This window comes from Ceratotherium simum, chromosome 8, assembly GCF_057802395.1.
Source record: "Ceratotherium simum simum isolate JZ-2026a chromosome 8, ASM5780239v1, whole genome shotgun sequence".
NCBI lineage: Eukaryota > Metazoa > Chordata > Mammalia > Perissodactyla > Rhinocerotidae > Ceratotherium > Ceratotherium simum.
This window is the reverse complement of record NC_141907.1, coordinates 78,772,164-78,792,037: the sequence shown is the minus strand read 5'-3', so window position 1 is coordinate 78,792,037 and position 19,874 is coordinate 78,772,164. Positions and strand designations below refer to the sequence as shown.

At 38.9% G+C, this 19,874-nt stretch overlaps 1 protein-coding gene and 1 long non-coding RNA gene across 3 annotated transcripts in view; one reads left to right on the top strand and one right to left on the bottom strand.

Moving 5' to 3' along the window:
* UNC5C (unc-5 netrin receptor C) overlaps positions 1-19,874 on the top strand; it is a 375,945-nt gene that overhangs the window by 254,079 nt on the left and 101,992 nt on the right. For both annotated transcript variants that reach the window (XR_015552960.1, XM_004430980.3), the window contains exon 4: positions 12,235-12,338. Coding sequence is in view for 1 of the 2 variants with exons in the window: in XM_004430980.3 (XP_004431037.1) it covers positions 12,235-12,338 (104 nt within the window). In the remaining variant the exon portion in view is untranslated. The remainder of the gene's footprint in view (positions 1-12,234; positions 12,339-19,874) is intronic.
* The window catches only part of LOC147916513 (uncharacterized), a 38,207-nt gene that overhangs the window by 6,245 nt on the left and 12,088 nt on the right, over positions 1-19,874 (bottom strand). Inside the window, exons 2-3 of the long non-coding RNA XR_015552961.1 lie at positions 13,499-13,570; positions 12,222-12,315 (exon numbers count right to left, since the gene is read on the bottom strand). This is a non-coding gene — a long non-coding RNA (uncharacterized LOC147916513). The remainder of the gene's footprint in view (positions 1-12,221; positions 12,316-13,498; positions 13,571-19,874) is intronic.

Sequence of the window (19,874 nt, the reverse complement as noted above, 5' to 3'; positions counted from 1 at the left end):
TTTTGTCTTTGAAAAAACATCTTATTCTAATAAATCTTTCTGCATAATTAAGTAGCATTGCTGAGGGATAAAAGTTTTTAATAAATGTAAATAATTTTTTAAAAGCTTGGAGTAAGAACATGTTTATTTTCTTTTTCAAAGATGATAGTGTCAGCAAATATCATCTGCCTGCTCATAAGGAAATCTTTTGCTATTTTCTCCTAGTTTCCTTCCCAATCAGCAGGGCTCACAGGTGCTTGGATGGCGGTGTGACCCCTTATCCTCAAAGCTGTGGCCTGTCCACTCGACTTGCCTGTTGTAGGCCACACTCACCCTTTTCAGATGGTGTCAGGCACAGTTGCTCAGGGATGTCACTGGGAAAGAGACATGATTTGGGGCCCCTTTCACGAATATGCACATTGACATGATGGGCTTTCTTGCTTGCTATTTTGGGTGGGCATTTCTCTCCCCATCTCTCCATGGAGAGAGAAAATTAGTTTTGTCAAAGTAATTCTCAGTGTATTTACAATCATCATTTACAATCATGCGTTTAATTCTCATCTTCCCTTGTAATGTATCTTATATTGCTCTCTTGGATTTGGATGAAGAATTTTCTGATATTTTTAAAACTAATCTTTGGAGCCCACCCTTCTCCCCATTTTCTAACTCTTACCCATACCTGTATATCCAGGTGTCCAAAAGTTCCATGAAAATTGTCCTGGGGGGAAAATTATAAGCTGTTCTCTTTAAAGATGCATTAACTCCTAGGTTAGTAGAAACTAATTTCATTTATCATTTCTCATAATTGGTATCTCCTTAAAGATCCGTCACAACCAAGAAGTATCTTATTCGACAAAGTATAAGCTTTTTTCCCCTAAAATATGTATTTCAAGTGTTAGTCTATTTAGTCATTGGCCCTTGTGTATAGCAAAAGAGACCTTCAAAAACATCCTGTCATTTTCTTTCATTTTCTAAATGAGGAAGGTGAAGGCCACAAAGTCTTCAAACTCCCAGTTAGCCTTCTTTTCTGTTTACCACATTGTCATAAAGCACAGTTCATGTTTGTAGACTGCCATGAATTAGTGGATTCCACATCATAAATAATTTGTAACCACAGTATTATTATTGTGCAAAAAGAATTCATTGAAAGTATGAAAATTCTGCAATAAAAATGAGACATCATGTGCTCTCACACGTGTATGTTCTAAAGGGCTTTCTTTGATTACTGTGCAAATGGTAAATCAAAATCCATATAGTTTCCAGTCTGATTCTACGTCTGCTAATTGGATTTCACTGTATGGATTTAGTAAGCCAATATTCATGGTCTTAAGTAAACATCTCTCTGAATGCGTGCATATGACAAAGCTGATTTTTCTTTTAATTGGTGGAATCAATAGCTATATCAGAGGTAGGCCAAGTTGACTTTGCAAAAGTAATCTGGGTTATAATGAAAGGACTTTATACCTATTTTAGTAGCCTCGTTAGAACTAATGGAAAGAAAACAGAAATGTAGAATCCTAAAGGTCTTCCAAGGGCAGAAATTCATCTTTTTCCTGACAGGAATGCCCATATTTTTCTGAACCATTCTGTTTCACATCTAATTCCTAGCTGACAAGTATCTGTTTTTCATGCTTATTCATTCGTCACCCTTGTGTTCTCTCTGCCTGCAAGGCATCCAGCCTGCCTTCTATCACATCTCTCCAAATGATAAAGGATATGCTTAAAATGTTACCCACCCTCCGCTTGCAGAGTAATGTGGAGGCATACTGAAATGAGCAGCTGCTGTGTTAGACAGCCCCAATATAGTCTATGCTCATTACACAACCTGAAAGCTAGAAAAGAAGTTTTATGGAAGGAATTAAAGGGAATTTTCAGAAAGAAGTATTGCCTCCTGGGGGGTTAAATGTGAGATCATTTTATAAATTAGATAAAATTTATATAGAGTTTAAAGCCAAACCATTAAAACAAAATAATTGTATGGTATTCAATGATGGTTCAGTTAAACCTGTCTCTTAAAGTCCATGCCTCTGATGTGCAGTCACGATACTCAATTAGGAAACAAAGATCCTCATAAGATGTGCCTTCATATGACAGTAATTTGAAAACTGTGCCCAAAACGACACCAGATCTAAGAATAATTATAGCATGCTGCATTCAAACCCGTCACCCCTTAATAGTGCTCCTGACTTCTGTCACCATAAAGTTTTGCACAAGAGTTTAGCTATTTTCCCAATTCCTGTACACCTCTCAACACAGGTTGGCTTCTACTCCCCCTTCACTCCTAAATTTCCCAAACCAATGGCTTTTTCTTCCCTTTGGGGCCTTCGCTGCATTTGTCCTGTTGGCCTCCGAACTTCTGAAAACTTTATTCTCCTCTTGGCTCCTCTGACACTTGTCTTTAGTTTTTCTCCGGCCTCTTTGTTCTCTCCATGTCATTTTTGCTGGCAGCTTTTCCTCTTGAATGTTGGTGTCCTCTTTGTTCCATGCTGCAGTCTTTCCCCTGGTGATGTTGTATATTTCTAGTGCTTCAACTATCTCCTAGACGAGGCACAAATCTTCTACCAGGACTTCTTTACCAAGCTCTAGACCAGTGGTTCTCAATTTAGGGTGATTTTTTTCCCCTAGGGGACATTTGGCTTTGTCTAGAGGCATTTATTTTGTCATGGCTGGGAGGGGTGCTACTGGCATCTAATGGGTAGAGTCCAGGGATGCTGTTAAGCATCTGTTATTCACAGGATAATCCCACAACAGAGAATTATCCAGTCCCAAATATCAGTAGTGCTGAGATTGAGAAATGATGATCTGGACCTACTGGACTTTTCCCTTTGAATATCCTACAGACACACCAAACTGAACATGTACCAAAATAAACTTATCTTTCTTCCCACTTTCCTGCCCAATTCAGTACTATTTCATTTAAAGATGGTGCCAACTTAACAATTGCAGTAGCTAAGAATATAGCATTATCTTTGCCTTCTAGTAGTCTCCAAATACCTAGATCATCCTAAATGTATCATCTACTTATTTCTAGAATCTGCTTTTTCCTCTGCCTCTCCACTGTCACCAGCTAAGCTCAGGACTCCATCATCCTTACTGGTCTATTCAGATGGATCCCTAACTACCTTCTGTCTCTTAACCACCACCTCAATCCATCTGTCACACTGAGGACAATATGATATCTCATCTCTCTCCCTTGCTTAGAAGCCTTTGAGGGTTTGCCATTCCTTAGCATGGCAGAAAGGCTTTCATAAATAGATCTTCGCTTACTTTTCTAGTCTTGATTCTGTATCTTACACATCTTCATCCTAAGTGCCTAATAAAGTGTCTACCATAAGGAGATAATAAATACTAAAGGAATTTATTCTGACTATTTGGTTATGTATATGCCTCACTCTTTCTTATTCTCAGCCTTCATTTTGTGATATGCTGATTAATAAATAACGGAGAGTGAGTCAGTATGTTACTTGACTTGAGAACTCCTTCCTGTCATTATGTCTCCTCCCTACCCCACATCAGATGGGAGTTTTTCAGAATCATTTTCACAAATGAGATATAACTTGTCAAGAACATTTTATCCTAAAAAAGTTATTAATTGCTGCTCTTATTTTTTATTAGTATTTAGTGTTTTGCCAAAATTTTTATCTTGATGCAGATCAAAAACAAAGAGAAACTACAACATCAGAAGAAAAAGAATAGAAAAATTTTTAATGTTTCTGTTGCAAGGACACAGAGTAACCAAAAGAGGTGTCAAAGGGATGTGTGGGATGGCAAAATATGTATCAAATCAAGGGTGAGCAGCTTCTAACATAGCATCGATTATTTTGCTGTAAGGATTTGAGTAATTTGATAAACGTGTTCCTTATATGTAAAATAAGGATGTGGTTTAGATAACTTGCAAGTTCTAATAACTCTCTAGATTTTTGTTTGTTTGTTTGTTTTTATTGTGAAATTTTTGTTGTACATTATTGTTTATCAGTCACCATATAAGTGCACCCCTCCACCCCTTGTGCTCACTCCCCAACCCCTAGCCCCTGGTAACCACCAAACAGTTCTATCTGTGCGTGTGTTGGTTTATCTTCCACATATGAGTGAAATCATGCCCTGTTTGTCTTTCTCTTTCTGGCTTATTTCACTTAACATAATACCCTGCAGGTCTATCCATGTTGTTGCAAATGGAACGATTTTGTCTTTCTTTATGGCTGAGTAGTATTCCATGGTATATATATACAACATCTTCTTTATCCATTCCTCAGTGGAGGCACACTTGGGTTGCTTCCATGTCTTTGCTATAGTGAATAATGCTGCGATGAACATAGGGGTGCATAAGCCTCTTTGGATTGTTGATTTCAGGTTCGTTGGGTAGATACCCAGTAGTGGGATAGCTGGATCATAAGGTATTTCTATTTTTAATTTTTTGAGGAATCTCCATACTGTTTTCCATAGAGGCTGCACCAGTTTGCATTCCCACCAGCAGTGGATTAGGGTTCCCATTTCTCCACAGCCTCTCCAGCATTTGTTGCTTTTTGTCTTGGTGATTATAGCCATTCTAACTGGTGTAAAGTGATATCTTAGTGTGGTTTTGATTTGCATTTCCCTGATGACTAGTGATGTTGAGCATCTTTTCATGTGTCTATTGGCCATCTGTATATCTTCTTTGGAGAAGTGTCTGTTCATTTCCTCTGCCCATTTTTTGATTGGGTTGTTTGTTTTTTTGTTATTCAGTTGTGTGAGTTCTTTATGTATTATGGAGATTAATCCCTTGTCAGATATACGGTTTGCAAATATTTTTTCCCAGCTGGTGGGTTCCCTATTCATTTTGATCCTGGTTTCATTTGCCTTGTAGAAGCTCTTTAATCTGATGAAGTCCCACTTGTTTATTTTTTCTTTTGTTTCCCTTGTCTGAGTAGACATGGAATTCAAGAAGATCCCTTTATGGCTGATTGTGAGTAGTGTACTACCTATATTTTCCTCCAGGGGTTTTATATTTCAGGTCTCACCTTCAGGTCTTTGATCCATTTTGAGTTAATTTTTGTGTATGGCGGAAGAAGGTGGTCTACTTTCATTCCTTGCAAGTGGCTGTCCAGTTTTCCCAGCACCATTTCCTTTCTCCACTGTATGTCCTTAGCTCCTTTGTCAAAGATTAGCTGCCCATAGATATGAGGTTTTACTTCTGGACTTTCAATTCTGTTCCATTGATCTGTGTGTCTGTTTTTGTACCAGTACCATGCTGTTTTAATTACTATCACTTTGAAGTATGTTTTGAAGTCAGGGATTGTGATGCCTCCAGCCTTGTTCTTCTTTTTCAGGATTGCTCTGGCTATATGGGGTCTTTTGTTGCCCCATATGAATATTCGTATTCTTTGTTCTATTTCTGTGAAGAATATCCTTGAGATTCTGATTTGGATTGCATTGAATCTATAGATTGCTTTAGGTAGTATGGACATTTTAACTATGTTTATTCTTCCAATCCAAGTGCATGGAATATTTTTCCATTTCTTTATGTCATCATTGATTTTGCTCAATAATGTCTTATAGTTTTCATTGTATAGGGCTTTTGCTTCCTTGGATAAATTTACTCCTAGATATTTTATTCTTTTTGGTGCAATTGTAAATGGGATTGTCTCCTTGAGTTCTCTTTCTGTTAGTTCGTTGTTGGTATATAGACGTGCAACTGATTTCTGTAAGTTGATTTTGTACCCTGCCACTGGGCTCTTGTTGTTAATTATTTCTAATAGTTTTCCAATGGATTCTTTAGGGTTTTCTATATATAAGATCATGTCATCTGCAAACACCATGAGTTTCACTTCTTCATTGCCTATTTGGATTCCTTTTATTCCTTTTACTTGCCTAATTGCTCTGGCCAGAACCTCCAGTACTGTGTTGAATAAGAGTGGTGAGAGTGGGCACACTTGTCTTGTCCCTGTTTTCAGAGGGATGGCTTTCAGTTTTTCCCCATTGAGTATGATGTTGGCTGTGGGTTTGTCATATATGGCCTTTATTATGTTAAAGTACTTTCCTTCTGTACCCATTTTGTTGAGAGTTTTTATCATAAATAGATGTTGGATCTTGTCAAAAGCCTTCTCTGCATCTATTGAGATGATCATATAGTTTTTATTCTTCATTTTGTTAATGTGGTGTATCACATTGATTGATTTGCGGATGTTGAACCATGCCTGTGTCTCTGGTATAAATCCCACTTGATCGTGGTGTATGATCTTTTTAATGTATTGCTGTATTTGGTTTGCCAATATTTTGTTGAGGATTTTTGCATCTATATTCATCAGGGATATTGGTCTGTAGTTTTCCTTCTTAGTATTGTCTTTGCCTGGCTTTGGTATCAGGGTGATGTTGGCCTCATAGAATGTGTTGAGAAGTGTTCCATCTTCCCCTATTTTTTGGAATAGTTTGAGAAGGATAGGTATTAAGTCTTCTTTGAATGTTTGGTAAAATTCTCCAGAGAAGCCATCTGGTCTTGCACTTTTATTTTTTGGGAGGTTTTTGATTACTGTTTCAATCTCTTTACTTGTGATTGGTCTATTTAGGTTCTCTGTTTCTTCCTGATTCACTTTGGGAGGTTGTATGAGTCTAGGAATTTATCCATTTCTTCTAGATTGTCCAATTTGTTGGAATATAGTTTTTCATAGTATTCTCTTATAATCTTTTGTATTTCTGTGGTATCTGTTGTAATTTTCCCTTCTACATTTCTAATTTTATTTATTTGAGCCTTCTGTCTTTTTTTCTTGGTGAGTCTGTCTAAGGGTCTGTCAATTGTGTTTATCTTCTCAAAGAACCAGCTCTTTGTTTCATTGATCCTTTCTACTGTTTTTTTAATTTCAATTTCATTTATTTCTGCTCTGATTTTTATTATTTCCCTCCTTCTGCTGACTTTAGGCTTTGTTTGTTCCACTTTTTCTAAGTCTGATATGTGTAGTTTGAGGTTGCTTATTTGGGCTTTTTCTTGTTTGTTAAGGTGGGCCTGTATTGCTATGAGTTTTCCTCTTAGGACCGCTTTTGCTGCATCCCATATGAGTTGGTACGGTGTATTTTCATTTTCATTTGTCTCCAGATATGCTTTGGTTTCTCCTTTAATTTCATCAATGATCCATTGGTGGTTTAGTAGCATGTTGTTGAATCTCCACAGCTTTGTCACTTTCCTGGTTTTTTCCTTGTAGTTGATTCCTAACTTCATGGCATTATGGTCTGAAAAGATGCTTGTTATGATTTAAATCTTCCTAAATTTATATAAGCATGCCTTGTTTCCCAACATATGGTCTATTCTTGAGAATGTTCCGTGCACACTTGAGAAGAATGTGTAATCTGCTTTGTTTGGATGGAGTACTCTGTATATGTCTGTTAAGTCCATCTCATCTCGTTTTTCATTTAGCTCCATTATTTCCTTATTTATTTTCTGTCTGGATGATCTTTCCATTGATGAGAGTGGAGTGTTAAAATCTCCTACTGTTATTGTGTTGTTGTTAATATCTCCTTTTATGTTTGTTAATAGTTGCTTTATGTACCTTGGTGCTCCTGTATTGGGTGCATATATATTTAAAAGTGATATTTCTTCTTGGTGGAGTGTCCTTTTTATCATTATGTAATGCCCCCCTTTGTCCCTCATTACCTGTTTTATCTTGAAGTCAACTTTGTCTGATATAAGTATGGCAACACCTGCTTTCTTTTGTTTGCCATTAGCTTGGAGTATTGTCTTCCATCCTTTCACTCTGAGCCTGTGTTTGTCTTTAGAGCTGAGATGTGTTTCCTGGAGGCAGCATATTGTTGGGTCTTGTTTTTTAATCCATCCCACCACTCTGTGTCTTTTGATTGGAGAGTTCAGTCCATTTACATTTAGGGTAATTATTGATATATGGGGGCTTGTTGTTATTTTATCACTCTTTTTCCAGTTCTTTTGCATTTCTTTTGTTTCCTCGTCCCATGTGTTTCGGACTACCAATGCAGTTTGGTAGTTCTGTGTGGGGGTTCTCTTAGTTTTCTCTTTCTTTATCATGTGTGATTCTGTTCTGATTATTTAGTTAGTGGTTACCATGAGGTTTGTATAAAAAAATCTCGTGGATGTGATAGTCCATTTTTTGATGGCCTCTTATTCCCTTAGACTAAGTCAATTCGATCCCTTTCCTCTTCCCCTTCTATGTTATTATTCCCACATCTTATTCCTTCTTGTGTTGTTAGTTTGTGTTTAACATGATGAGGTTATATTTATGCTTGGTGCTTAGCTTCCTTTGATCTTTGGATTTATAATTAAGTGTTTGCTAATCTATTTTGATAGAGGATTGCAATATTTCTGGTTTTGTTGACCTATTTTCCTCCTCATTCAAAACTTTGAATCCTCTTTCCCTTTTTTTCCTCAGGGATGAGGGCCTTCTTGAGCACTTCTTGTAGTGGGGGTCTTGTGGCAATGAACTCCCTTAGCTTTTGTTTATCTGGGATAGTTATTATTTCTCCATCATATCTGAAGGATATTTTTGGTGGATAGAGTATTCTTGGCTGAAAGTTTTTGTCCTTTAGAATTTTGAATATATAATTCCACTCTCTCTTAGCCTGTAAAGTTTCTGTCAAGAAATCGACTGAGAGCCTGATAGGAAATCCTTCGTATGTTATTTTTTTTTGTCTAGCTGCCCTTGATATTTTTTCTTTGTCATTGACTTTTGCCAGCTTTACTACTATATGCCGTGGAGAGGGTCTTTTCGTATTGATATATTTAGGAGATCTATTTATTTCATTCACTGGTATTTCCAGCTCCTTCCCCAGGTTTGGGGAGTTCTCAGATATTATTTCATTGAACAAGTTTTACGCTCCTTTTTCCCTCTCTTCTCCCTGTGGAATACCTATAATCCTTATGTTGGATTTCCTACTTGAGTCGGATATTTCTTGGAGAGTTTCTTCGTTTCTTTTTAGTCTTAGTTCTCTTTCCTCCTCCATCTGGAGCACTTCTGCATTGCTGTCCTCGATATTGCTAATTCTTTCCTCCATATTGTCAACCCTGATGCTTAAGGCTTCCAGATTTGTCTTCATCTCCTCTATTGTGTTTTTCATCTCTAAGATTTCTGATTGTTTTTTGTTTTTATAGTTTCAATTTCTTTTGTGAAGAAACTCCTGATTTCACTGAATTGTCTGTCTGTGTTTTCTTGTATTTCATTAAGCTTTTTTATGATGGCTGTTTTGAATTCTCTGTCATTAAGGTTATACATTTCTGTGCTTTCTGGGTTGACTTCTGGGTGCTTGTCATTTTCCTTTTGGTCTGGAGATTTAATATATTTTTGCATGGTGCCTGCTGGTGTTGGCTTACCTTTCCTCATAGTGAAAATACATGGTCACAGCTTCCTCTTGCTGCTGCTGCTGGGGGGCCAAGGGCTGTGTATTCTGGCCTGCCTCAGTCCGTGGGCACTCTTTGTCAGCCCCTGACTGATCTGCAGTGTGGCTGAGGGGAGGCTGCTTGGGGGGAAGCGTGGAAATAGCTGGAGCTGGAGCGCAGCTAGGCCGAAGCAGCTGGGGCTCGGGTGCGGGTGGGTTGAAGCAGCTGCAGCTGAAGTGCCACTGGGCCAAAGAAGCTGGAACTGGAGTGCGCTGGGCTGAAGGAGGAGCTGGAGGGCCACTGGGCCAAAGAAGCTGGAACTGGAGTGCACTGGGCTGAAGGAGGAGGAGCTGGAGCACCGCTGGGCTGAAGAAGCTGGAACTGGCATGCGCTGGGCCAACAAAGGGAGAGCTTGAGCGCCGCTGGGCCAAAGAAGCTGCAACTGGAGTGTGCTGGGCTGAAGGAGGAGCTGGAGGGCCACTGGGCCAAAGAAGCTGGAACTGGAGTGTGCTGGGCAGAAGGAGGAGGAACTGGAGCACCACTGGGCCAAAGAAGTTGGAACTGGAGTGCGGTGGGCCGAAGTTGCTGGCACCAAGTCAGCCGGAGCCTGCACACAGGCCAAGCTGAGGCAGCTAGAGCCTGCGGCTGGAGGGCGGTCAAGCTGAAGGAGCTGGGTGCAGGGCACGTTCCAGCCAAAAGAGCTGGGGCTGTGGCACGGTGGAGCTGGGGAAGCTGGGGCTGTGACTTAGTCCAGCTGGAGCAGCTGGGGCTGTCACGTGGTGGGGACTAAGCTGCCACTGCCTCTGGTGCGGGGGTGCAGGCTCGCCCCGATGCTGGTCGGGCCGGGCGCCTGGGGGCCATTGCCTCTGGGGATGGGGCTCAGCTGAAGTGCCGCTGTGCTGAGGCACCTGTCAGGCAGGCCCGGTGGGGGAGGGGTGCTTACTTTCGCCTCCCCGATCTCAGAGGTTTCTTGCCTCACCATCACTCTCTGTTCTCCTGAGGGGCTAGCTTGTTGAAACTACCCTGGCAACAGTTCCACTCCCTCCATAGGGGGATTCCCTTGGGCTGTGAAGAGTCTTGGAGAGTGTCGTTTTTCACGCGGAGCCTCCCCCCCCCGCCCGAGAGCCATGCCGTCTCAGTCTCAGGGTCACAGTCCTTGGGGAAGGAAAGGAGCACCTCTTAGCTCCTTCCGCTTACTCTGGAGTTCCAGCACCTCAGTCCTCTGGTATACGGCTTCCTGGGTGCCTCAGAAATCCCCGGTGTTGTGTGAATAGCTTCTGTTGGAATATGAATGTCCTTGTTGTTGTGTCTTGGGGGGGGAGAGTTCAACGGGGGAAGCTTACTCCGCCACGATGCTGACGTCACTCTCCAACTCTCTAGATTTTAAATGTTCATTTCTACAATATACTCAATTTCCTAATAATCAAATTAGAAGTGCTTTACTGACAGAAATTGTGTCACCATTTGGAGAGTCTCTTGTTTTACCTCAGACCTACGTAAATCCATAATTTTCTCACAACCTCTAAGTTTTTGAAGTTTTTTTGTTTGTTTTTGTTTTTGTTTTTGCCAAGAAAGTGAACAAAATGGCAAGTTTGTAACAATGTATTTTTCTCTCAGTGCATTTTTCTAAGTGGTGCTTTATGATATCTCCCAGAAAGACATTAGGGATATACCTCCAGAGTCTTCAGGTTTCCACTCATTAGTTCAGTAGGCTGAAAGCGTGCTTTTTAGGTTCTTAAGATTTTATCAAGGACATGGGGTGAAAGGACAGAGGCATTAATTTTTTATTAGAATCAACTGGATAAAATTCTAATAATTTTTTCTTGGAAAAAGCTGAACTGTACAAGTAAGAAATAAATTTTGGGAGTTTTTTTGTGGGGTTTTTTGTATGTGGAAGGAGGATTAGCCCTGAGCTAACATCTGTTGCCAATTCTCCTCTTTTTGCTGAGGAAGATTGGCCCTGGGCTAACATCCATGCCCATCTTCCTCTACTTTATATGGGATGCCGCCACAGCATGGCTTGACAAGCGGTGCACTGGTGCATGCCCGGGCCGCTGAAGCGGAGCACACAAACTTAGCCACTGTGCCACCACGATGGCCCCTGGTGTTTTTTTCCTTCTTTGTTTTGTTTTTTATTTTTTTGATGCTGCTTCAAAGCTCTTTGGCTGAATCATTCATTTTTTTAACTTTGGTATTTAAAATGACAAGCTGGTTTCTAACATTTTTGTGTCCATCTATAACAATTTTTAAAAGTCTACTGCATATTGCTATAGCAATTATAACTATATAAATACATAATTAGGTACTTGGTATATTTGGGCAGAAATGACTATTTAATCTTCTAACTGAAGAATGGCCACATAATTACATATTGAGAGATTTCTGGACTGGTCCCAATAGTTACTCTTTTCTGTGCCTTGTTTTTGAGACAACTCAAGAAGTGATATTCATTCTTTCAGGACTCCAGCATTCTGTTTTCTACTCTGAAACAGAAACTTGCTTTTGAGTTATTGATCAAAAGATCTCAGAGTTATTACAACTTTAATACTATCTATTGTAAGAAAGAGGAAAATATTTATGTACATAAGGGACTATGTGTGTATAAAAATCATGACAATGGGATTCTTTTGATTAAAAATGTGATCATCATAGTTGATTATGAAGAAATACTAAGGAAATGCAATGAATGAATATCATTAGTTGTTAAAATGAGGGTTTCCAAAACATTCCAATGAAGATTAAAACAGGAACAGTTAATAGCCTCTGAATTTCATAATTTCCACAACACAGAATATAATCACCCAGATTATGGTACAGTACTAACAACATGTTTAAAAACATACAAAGACACATAAAATACTAAACTGAAAATTTTGATTGCACTTTCTTTAAATAATTAAATATTAATTAGTTTTGTCATGTATTTTATTACCTGTGCTTTTCAGATCTACGGAAGACATTTGAGCAGGAACCTCTAGGAAAGGAAGTATCCTTGGAACAGGAAGTCTTGCTCCAGTGTCGACCACCTGAAGGGATCCCCGTGGCTGAGGTGAGTAACAAAAATTCTTTGCATTTAGCAACTGGCACTTAGTTATTCTAACAGAGGCCTGATCCATGGCTAATGGTATAGTGAATTAGGGCATGGCATGATGAATGGTTGGTAATGGAGTCCTAACTGCCTGCTGCTGGCAAAATAGATTGATTGGGAACTGATTAATGACTTGGGAGTCAATTAGAATGCCCCACTGGACAAAGCCACAGGCAGCTTGGTTTAATTTTGTCATTCTCTTTCAAGAAATTAGAAACACTGCTTTGTTTTATCTGGCACTTATCATAGAAAGAGATGGTATGACTTAATAATGTACCATCAGTTTTCTTATTGTTCTTGATGATATGCAAAAAATGCAAGAAGGGTATCTGTGTATGTGTCTGTGATCCGGTGCATTCCACATATGTATTTCCTGTTCCATGATGTAATCGTGGACATACCTAAAAGCCATATCCACACATCATGAATAAAAACATGTTTGAGGGATAACAAGTGTCAATTAGTTTCTTCCTATAAGCTTTCCATCAAGCTCTTCATTTTCATTTTCTGTTTTTGCTAAAACAAACCTATTGGCTGCTAATGAAGTATTATGAATCAGATACATACCATGACTTTTCATTAGCACCAAACAATACAGTGCCTTTAAAAATGCATGTCTGTGGGGGATAGACCTACAAGACCACAAGAGAGGGCCATGCTCTCCTTAGACACTCACCATCATCTTAGAGAATACTGTTGAGGAAAATCATCTAATACTGTGTCTTCCATTTGTTAACAAATAGTTCCAAACTCTGAAAAATGTTACCCTTTTATAATTATTGGGAGACATCCTAATATGCATCAAATGTTATTGATCTAGCTGATCCAGTATCCTATGAACCCAGAAAATCTCTAATTTAACAAGTAACACAGCTGCCAATTTGTTGGTGGTCCTTGTTAGCCTCCAAACTGCATCGAGTCCTTTGGAATTTTTACTCTTTATTGCATATATGGAAAGAAGCATTTTTTTTAATTGTTACAACTTGGGCCTGAATGTGGGTCACCTGATTTTTTTGTAAAAGTAAGCCCTGAATTTTCTCTATTTGTGAAATTGCAAAATAATATTACTGAGACTTAAAATGTTATCCAAAAAAATGTTTAATAGTTAACAATGTACTTACAATTAGATTTCCATAGTTTTTCAGTCTTTTGAAGCTTCAAGCAAAAGTGGGACCCAGCTCAGTTACCTGGTCCTGTGATAACAAAATTAAACATCTGGTTGGTCTTTCCAAATTAATAGTAATAATAAGTTAATTAGAAATTTAGGCAGGGCCCTTACACAATGACTTTATTTTTCTGTCACAGCTGTTCATATTTCCATGTGTTAATGCAAAGACTCAAAGTGGCACTCTTAATGAAATTTCCTTTTTTACTTTGAAAGAAGAGAGGTATTTTTTGTTTCGTAACTGGCATCCCATGGCACTTTCTAGCATTTTATTAGAGACTTTGCATGATTATAGCTGTTTTATCCTACCACACAAAACCTTATCTTCCAACACTGACACACAGTATGATTTATTGTGATTAGAAAGGAGGCAACTCTTCTCTGTTCAATATTTCATTTCACTTATTACAATAGTGCATCAGTCTCCTTAATTGTATTTCTAAAACCCTAATGCCAACCTCCTCCATTAAACTACCTTAAGGACCAAAACGTATCCTGAGTAACCTGGGTATCTATAGCCTCATTTTTACTTGATGTTTCTTAAAGATAGCTGATCCCTGCAAAGACTTGCAATGAGGAGATCCTAGTAATTTCTTCATTGTTTTAGTCTCCTCAACAAAGTGGTTCACTTTGTCAAGGAGTAAAGATTCATGACTGCAAACTAATTGGCTGTGAATTTTATTTATATCATCACTGGGAAGAGACCAATTAACACTCGGCGAGCTCAAAAATCATATACCCATTTGACATTCAAAGAACTATATTTATGCATATTTTTTTCTTTTTGAAGTCAGAAGAGAGATCAAATACACATGTTCCAGAGCAGGCTAATAAACTCCTATGTAGATTCTTTTCAACACCCTTAGAATCACCAAGATCAGAAAGCTAATGAATACCTTAACATGACACATTACAACTGTCATTTGCTCCAGAGAGGCAGATAAATTAAAAAAGAAAAGGATGAAATATAATGTGATGAGTTAAAGGATTATAAGATTATTTTAATTTAATGAGAAATGCATTAATTATTTAATATTTCATTTGTTTGAGGAATCTAAAAGCATAAAAAGAGCATAGAATGAAATATTGATCTTAAAGGGACACCAGCAGGTAAATCTCTTGTGTTTTAACATAAATAAAATCAGTGCCTAAGATATCCGGTCACACTGGCAAGGATTTGTGCTTCTTTTCTATCCAAGGCAAATGATTCTGAAAAACTTGGATAGTAAATGCTCAGTGAAACATGGCTGATTGATTCAATTGATCTTTGTTTTATATGTCTAGCTCCAGTGTAGAAGGAGTCAGGTACATTCTTTGCAGAATATTAGGAGGCAATAATTTTCTTTCTTCCCATACAAGTCAGTAAGTTTCTAAAAACTCTACTAATCTTAAGTCACAATGGCATTACCTTTGGTGCAAATAATGGCATAGGCATTTCTGCGGTAATAAATAACATTTAATTTTCTCCCCTATTTTGGCTTTAGTTTCCACTACAGAATGTTAAAATAATTTCCTTACAAAACTCTAGGTTTAAACTCAAGTGTCACCACGTTTAACTCTTTGACTTTGGGCAAGGTATTTCAATTCTCTGTACCTAAGTTTCCTCCATTACAAAATGGAGATAATAATAGTAGAGTCATGCACTGTATAATGACGTTTCGGTCAACAACAGACCACACATGCGACAGTGATCCCAAAAGATTAGGACCATATACCCTAGGTTTGTAGCAGGCTATCCCATCCAGGTTTGTGTAAGTACACTCTATGATGTTCGCACAATGACCTAACGTCACGTTTCTCAGAACATATCCCCGTTGTTAAGCAATGCATGACTGTAACTATCCAGAACATAGTCGTGAAGTTTAAATGAGATGATATATGCAAATCACTTAGGACATGTAGAAAGCACTCAAGAAACATCAGCCATTAATAGTACTATTATTATATTATCACTTATTGATTTAGAGAAGACTGAATTCAAACTGTTGAATTCAAAATAGTCAGTGAGCACGTTGCATCGCTGCTGGGCACTGTGGGGTATGCAGAGATGAAGCTTCTGTCCTGTGAAGAATCCCCGAGACGCCCTCCTGTATTCTCTAGCCAATTGCTTTGGTTAGAGTCCATAGATGCTACAAATGCAGATAACACTGTGAGCTTTAAAACAAGGAACCGCACTTATTTATGTAAATATCTACTTTACGAAAGATTAATGTAAATATCTACAGAAATCATTCAGAATGTGCTGCTCTCCTTACTCTGACTTTTAAAGTCACTATTGTCCATTTAGTTATCATGGTCCCAGGACATTGAACCGGCCCTCATATTTTCTCCCAAAGAGGAAATTTGAGCTGAGGCCACTGTTGGTAGCTCTCCTTTTCAGAGCTGAAGGAAAGAGAGTGACAAAGAAAGTCTCAGGGGAGGAAGAGGCCAACCAAGGATTCCTTACACTCCATCTCTCCAGGTGGCAACAGTTTTGACTAAGAACTCCTCTCAATACTCATTGGTTAAGAAAAACTATGTTGTGGGCACCCCAGGGATGAAGCACAAGGGTTTCAGAGCTCTGGGCTTGGCTGTTCCCTCCTCTGGTCTCCTTGCCAACCCTTTCTTTATATCTATTTATTTAAAACTCTTTAACAACCGTGGCTTCCTTAGAATAGAGCAGAGTCCAAGGCCTTGTGCTGCTTCGGGTGTAAACCCTTTGGCTGCTGAGTCCCGGGGTGGCCCGGGCATTCCATGGAGCCAGCCAGAACACGGTGTGGGGGGAGGGCAGCTCGGGTATTAGCTGCGGATACGGATACGGCACTATTTCGGTATTTGACACCTGGTGTGGGCAAACCAGCGTGGCTGGCCGACCGTCAGCCCCTATATAGCTATATAAAATCATAGCTCCAGCTACCACTTGTGTTGAAATGTCTCTGTTTACTCTTCTGCCTGCCTGACTAGATTGTGATGAAATAAGGAACAGAAAGGGGTTTTTGTTCATGTTTATCTCTAACACCAGCAGACTGCAGGTTACTTGGTAGATTCTCTAAGCATATTTAACTAAGTGAAATAAACAGTCTCTGTTGGATGTGGCACAGAGGCTGCACCTCAGGAAATGGAATTTTCCAGAAAAAAGATGTTTGTCACCTCTGAAGATGCAGCCCTATTGAGAGAACTCAGTGTAGGGTGAGGGAATCTATCAATTAGAAGAGTTCTAACCCACTAGGACAGGGAATAGAAGGACTTGGGAGTTACTTTGGTTCAAGGACTGTAGGGCAGGTTAATAATAAGCGTATTAAAATTGAAAGTAGACTAGGTGAAAGAAAGAAAAATAAATTCCAGAAATACTCTAAAATGGTATTTCTCAGTATTTTTAATAACTCTTTTGCTAGGATAAAGCCAAAAATATAATGCTTTTCTTCCATTTCTGGGGAGGCATGTGCCTGCCTTTCAGCAGAAACCTCCCCATCTCCCTAAAGAAGCCAGAAAATTAATATGCCCGTGTTGAGTGCTGGGTTCCTCCCGTGGCATAATAGCAGCACTCTGTGAAATGAATCCCTCTTTGCTCATTTTAGTTTATGCCTAGAAAATGTTGCTGTCACATGGTGAGCCAGAAATATACTCAGAGACGCTTTATTTCATCAGATTATCTCTTTTAGAGACTACTGGGATCAAAATATCAGTGGATACAAGATTTATTGGCATGGCAGAAGGAGAAAACTGAATTTTTCCCCAAAACCTGTGATTTGTTTTACCTTTAACAAGGGGATAATTGCTCCTCTAATTATAATTGAGCTATTTCTCATAAGAGTTTAACTGAAGGAACAGGCTACAATGTTCAACTTATTGACCCAGTTGTGCTTAAAAACCATTATCTTATTTATCAATATTTGCATCTCTAATTAGCAAGGGGGAAAAGATGGAGTGACTTGCAAAAGAATAGATTATTTTGCTGAGTTTAGTCTTGATAAACAGAGAACAGATTTTTTTAAGCTGATACTGCCAGGGCACAAAGCTGCTGGCAGCTGGAGGCTCCACCATGTGCAGCATCAGGTGGCTCTCCATCTAATTGATTATTAATATGGCCACTGGACACTTGTTTCATGAGAGGCGTGCATGTTTTGCTGCCATTCCCTCATAATTGGAACTTCGTGTCTGTGCATTTCCATGCAGGTGCATTGTTTCCCAAGCTATGCTTTATATTCTTTGCAGGCAAAAGAGGTTTAGAGAGAAAAGAAGAGTTTGAATACTAATTTGGAGGGAGACATTGCTTTCAGTGCCCAGTAATATCTGTTGGAATTTTCTCCTAGCATGTGTTTAGCAACAAGAAGGGGTTTTGATTATGGGATGGTTATCAGCCTTGCAAACAGGTTTGCATAAGTATTAGGTTCCCTGACTAGTAGTCAGCTTGCAAGCTTTGCAGTGGTCCAATCAACATTTGCCAACATTACCTTTTTATTACGGTCATCCCATATGTTTTTCTGCCAATATCAACCTCTAATAGCTAAACACAGAGACCACCACAAGCCCAGGTAACTGTGTAAACCAAATTAAAAATAATAATAAAGTTAGACAATATCAATATCAATTTTTAAAACACAGTAAGAAATAATAAACCTTCCCTGACTTATAACAGATTTTTGGCTTAACTTCTGCACACACATAGTGGTTTCTCTGAGCCTATAGTACAAAATGCAGTTTTTATTTTTTAATCATTAATTCATTATCCAAGAAATATTTATTGTCCACTCACTGTGTGCCAGATACTCTTCTAGTTACAGGAGATACAAGTCAGTGCAAGTTCCTAAAGGGTAACAAAACAAAACACTGAACAAGAATAGAAATAAATGAGCAAGACGTTGTCAGATTATTGCAAGTTAAAGGAAATAAGACAAGGTCATATCTGAGAGGGTGATGGTTGTTGGGGATTGGGAGTCGCTTTAAAGTCCAAGGAGAATCTAATATTTGAGCTGAGATCTGAATGACAGGCAAGAGCCAGACTTGAAAAGATCTGGGTCAGGAAGCTCCAGGCAAGGAGAGCAGAGACCCCCAGGAGGAGCTGATGTGGTTATGGATTAAAAAGGAGGCCGATGTCTGTGAGATACAGTGAGCCTCGAGGAGGGCAGGAAGGCCTTCAGTCAGACGGGGGAGGACAAGCTCGGGGACTTAGCCACACAGTGAGCGATTCAGAATCGTCTCTGAATGTGTGAAAAGTCATTGGGGATTTTAAGTAAGAAATTGTCATGCCTTGATATGTGTCTTTCAAGGATCATTCTTGCTGCTTCGTGGGGAGTAGATTTTAGAAGTTTAAGAACGGAAGCAGGGACACCATTTAGGAGATCTTAACTCAAGCAAGAGAAGATGGTTGCTTAGGGTGAAAATAGAAGAGATGGAGAAACATGGAGAAATAAAGCATATATTTTCATTCCTGTGGGAATAACAAATTCTGAACCTGATTTTTAAATTTGATTTTATTAAATGAATAAAATCCAGAAAATATTTGGTCTTTCAGAACAAAGTGAAATCTTCCATGCTCAAGTTCAGCAGATGATCTAAAATCAGTGGTCAGTAGACCTCAGCTGCTGTCATATACCATCCCTCCCTCAGTGGCACTTCAGCAATGAGCAGTGACCTAGCCTGTGTCCATAATCACAGGGCAGGAGGGGCTTTCATTTCCACAGCCCTTCTTTCTTGGAAAAAAGTTTATCTGTTTCTTCGATAAGTTTTCCTGCTTTGGAATTTCTTTCAATGATTCTCCATATGCCTACAGGCACTATTTATTGTAAACTCATTGTGAGTGAAAAATGGCAGAAACAGAGAGCCAAAAGGAAGATACTTTCTGAAGGTGGCAGACTTAACAACAGTTCCCAACACTTTTAATTGGTAAATAAGAAGAAATGCTGTGACTTACTTATCCTGAAAGGCAAGTTTATAGTAAAGATAGGTTAGGAACTATCCACAGACTAATCAATTTATAGTCCTTTTGCCCTGGAAAATTTAGCATTTTAAGGACATTTTAGTGCCTTTTTGCTCCCTTGGAAGATAATATGAGATATAATCATTCTACTTTGGTCTTTCAGTGGTTGCCACTGTTAGTTGACTTATCAACATGCTTTTATCTCCTCCTAGTTAAACCTAGGTTTTAGAAAAGGAAGTTTTCAGATTTCAAGACCAGTTTGCCTCTGCAATATGGTCTGTGTACAGTCAGCTCTCAAAAGCAATGAGCCAGACATATGTGCAATTAAGGGAGTATTTCCCCAGCAGGAAAACAAAATCCCTTTCTTAGCAAATTCCTTCCCTTTGCAGAAGTTACAACTGAGCAAAATGTCACCACAGTTTCCACTTGCATT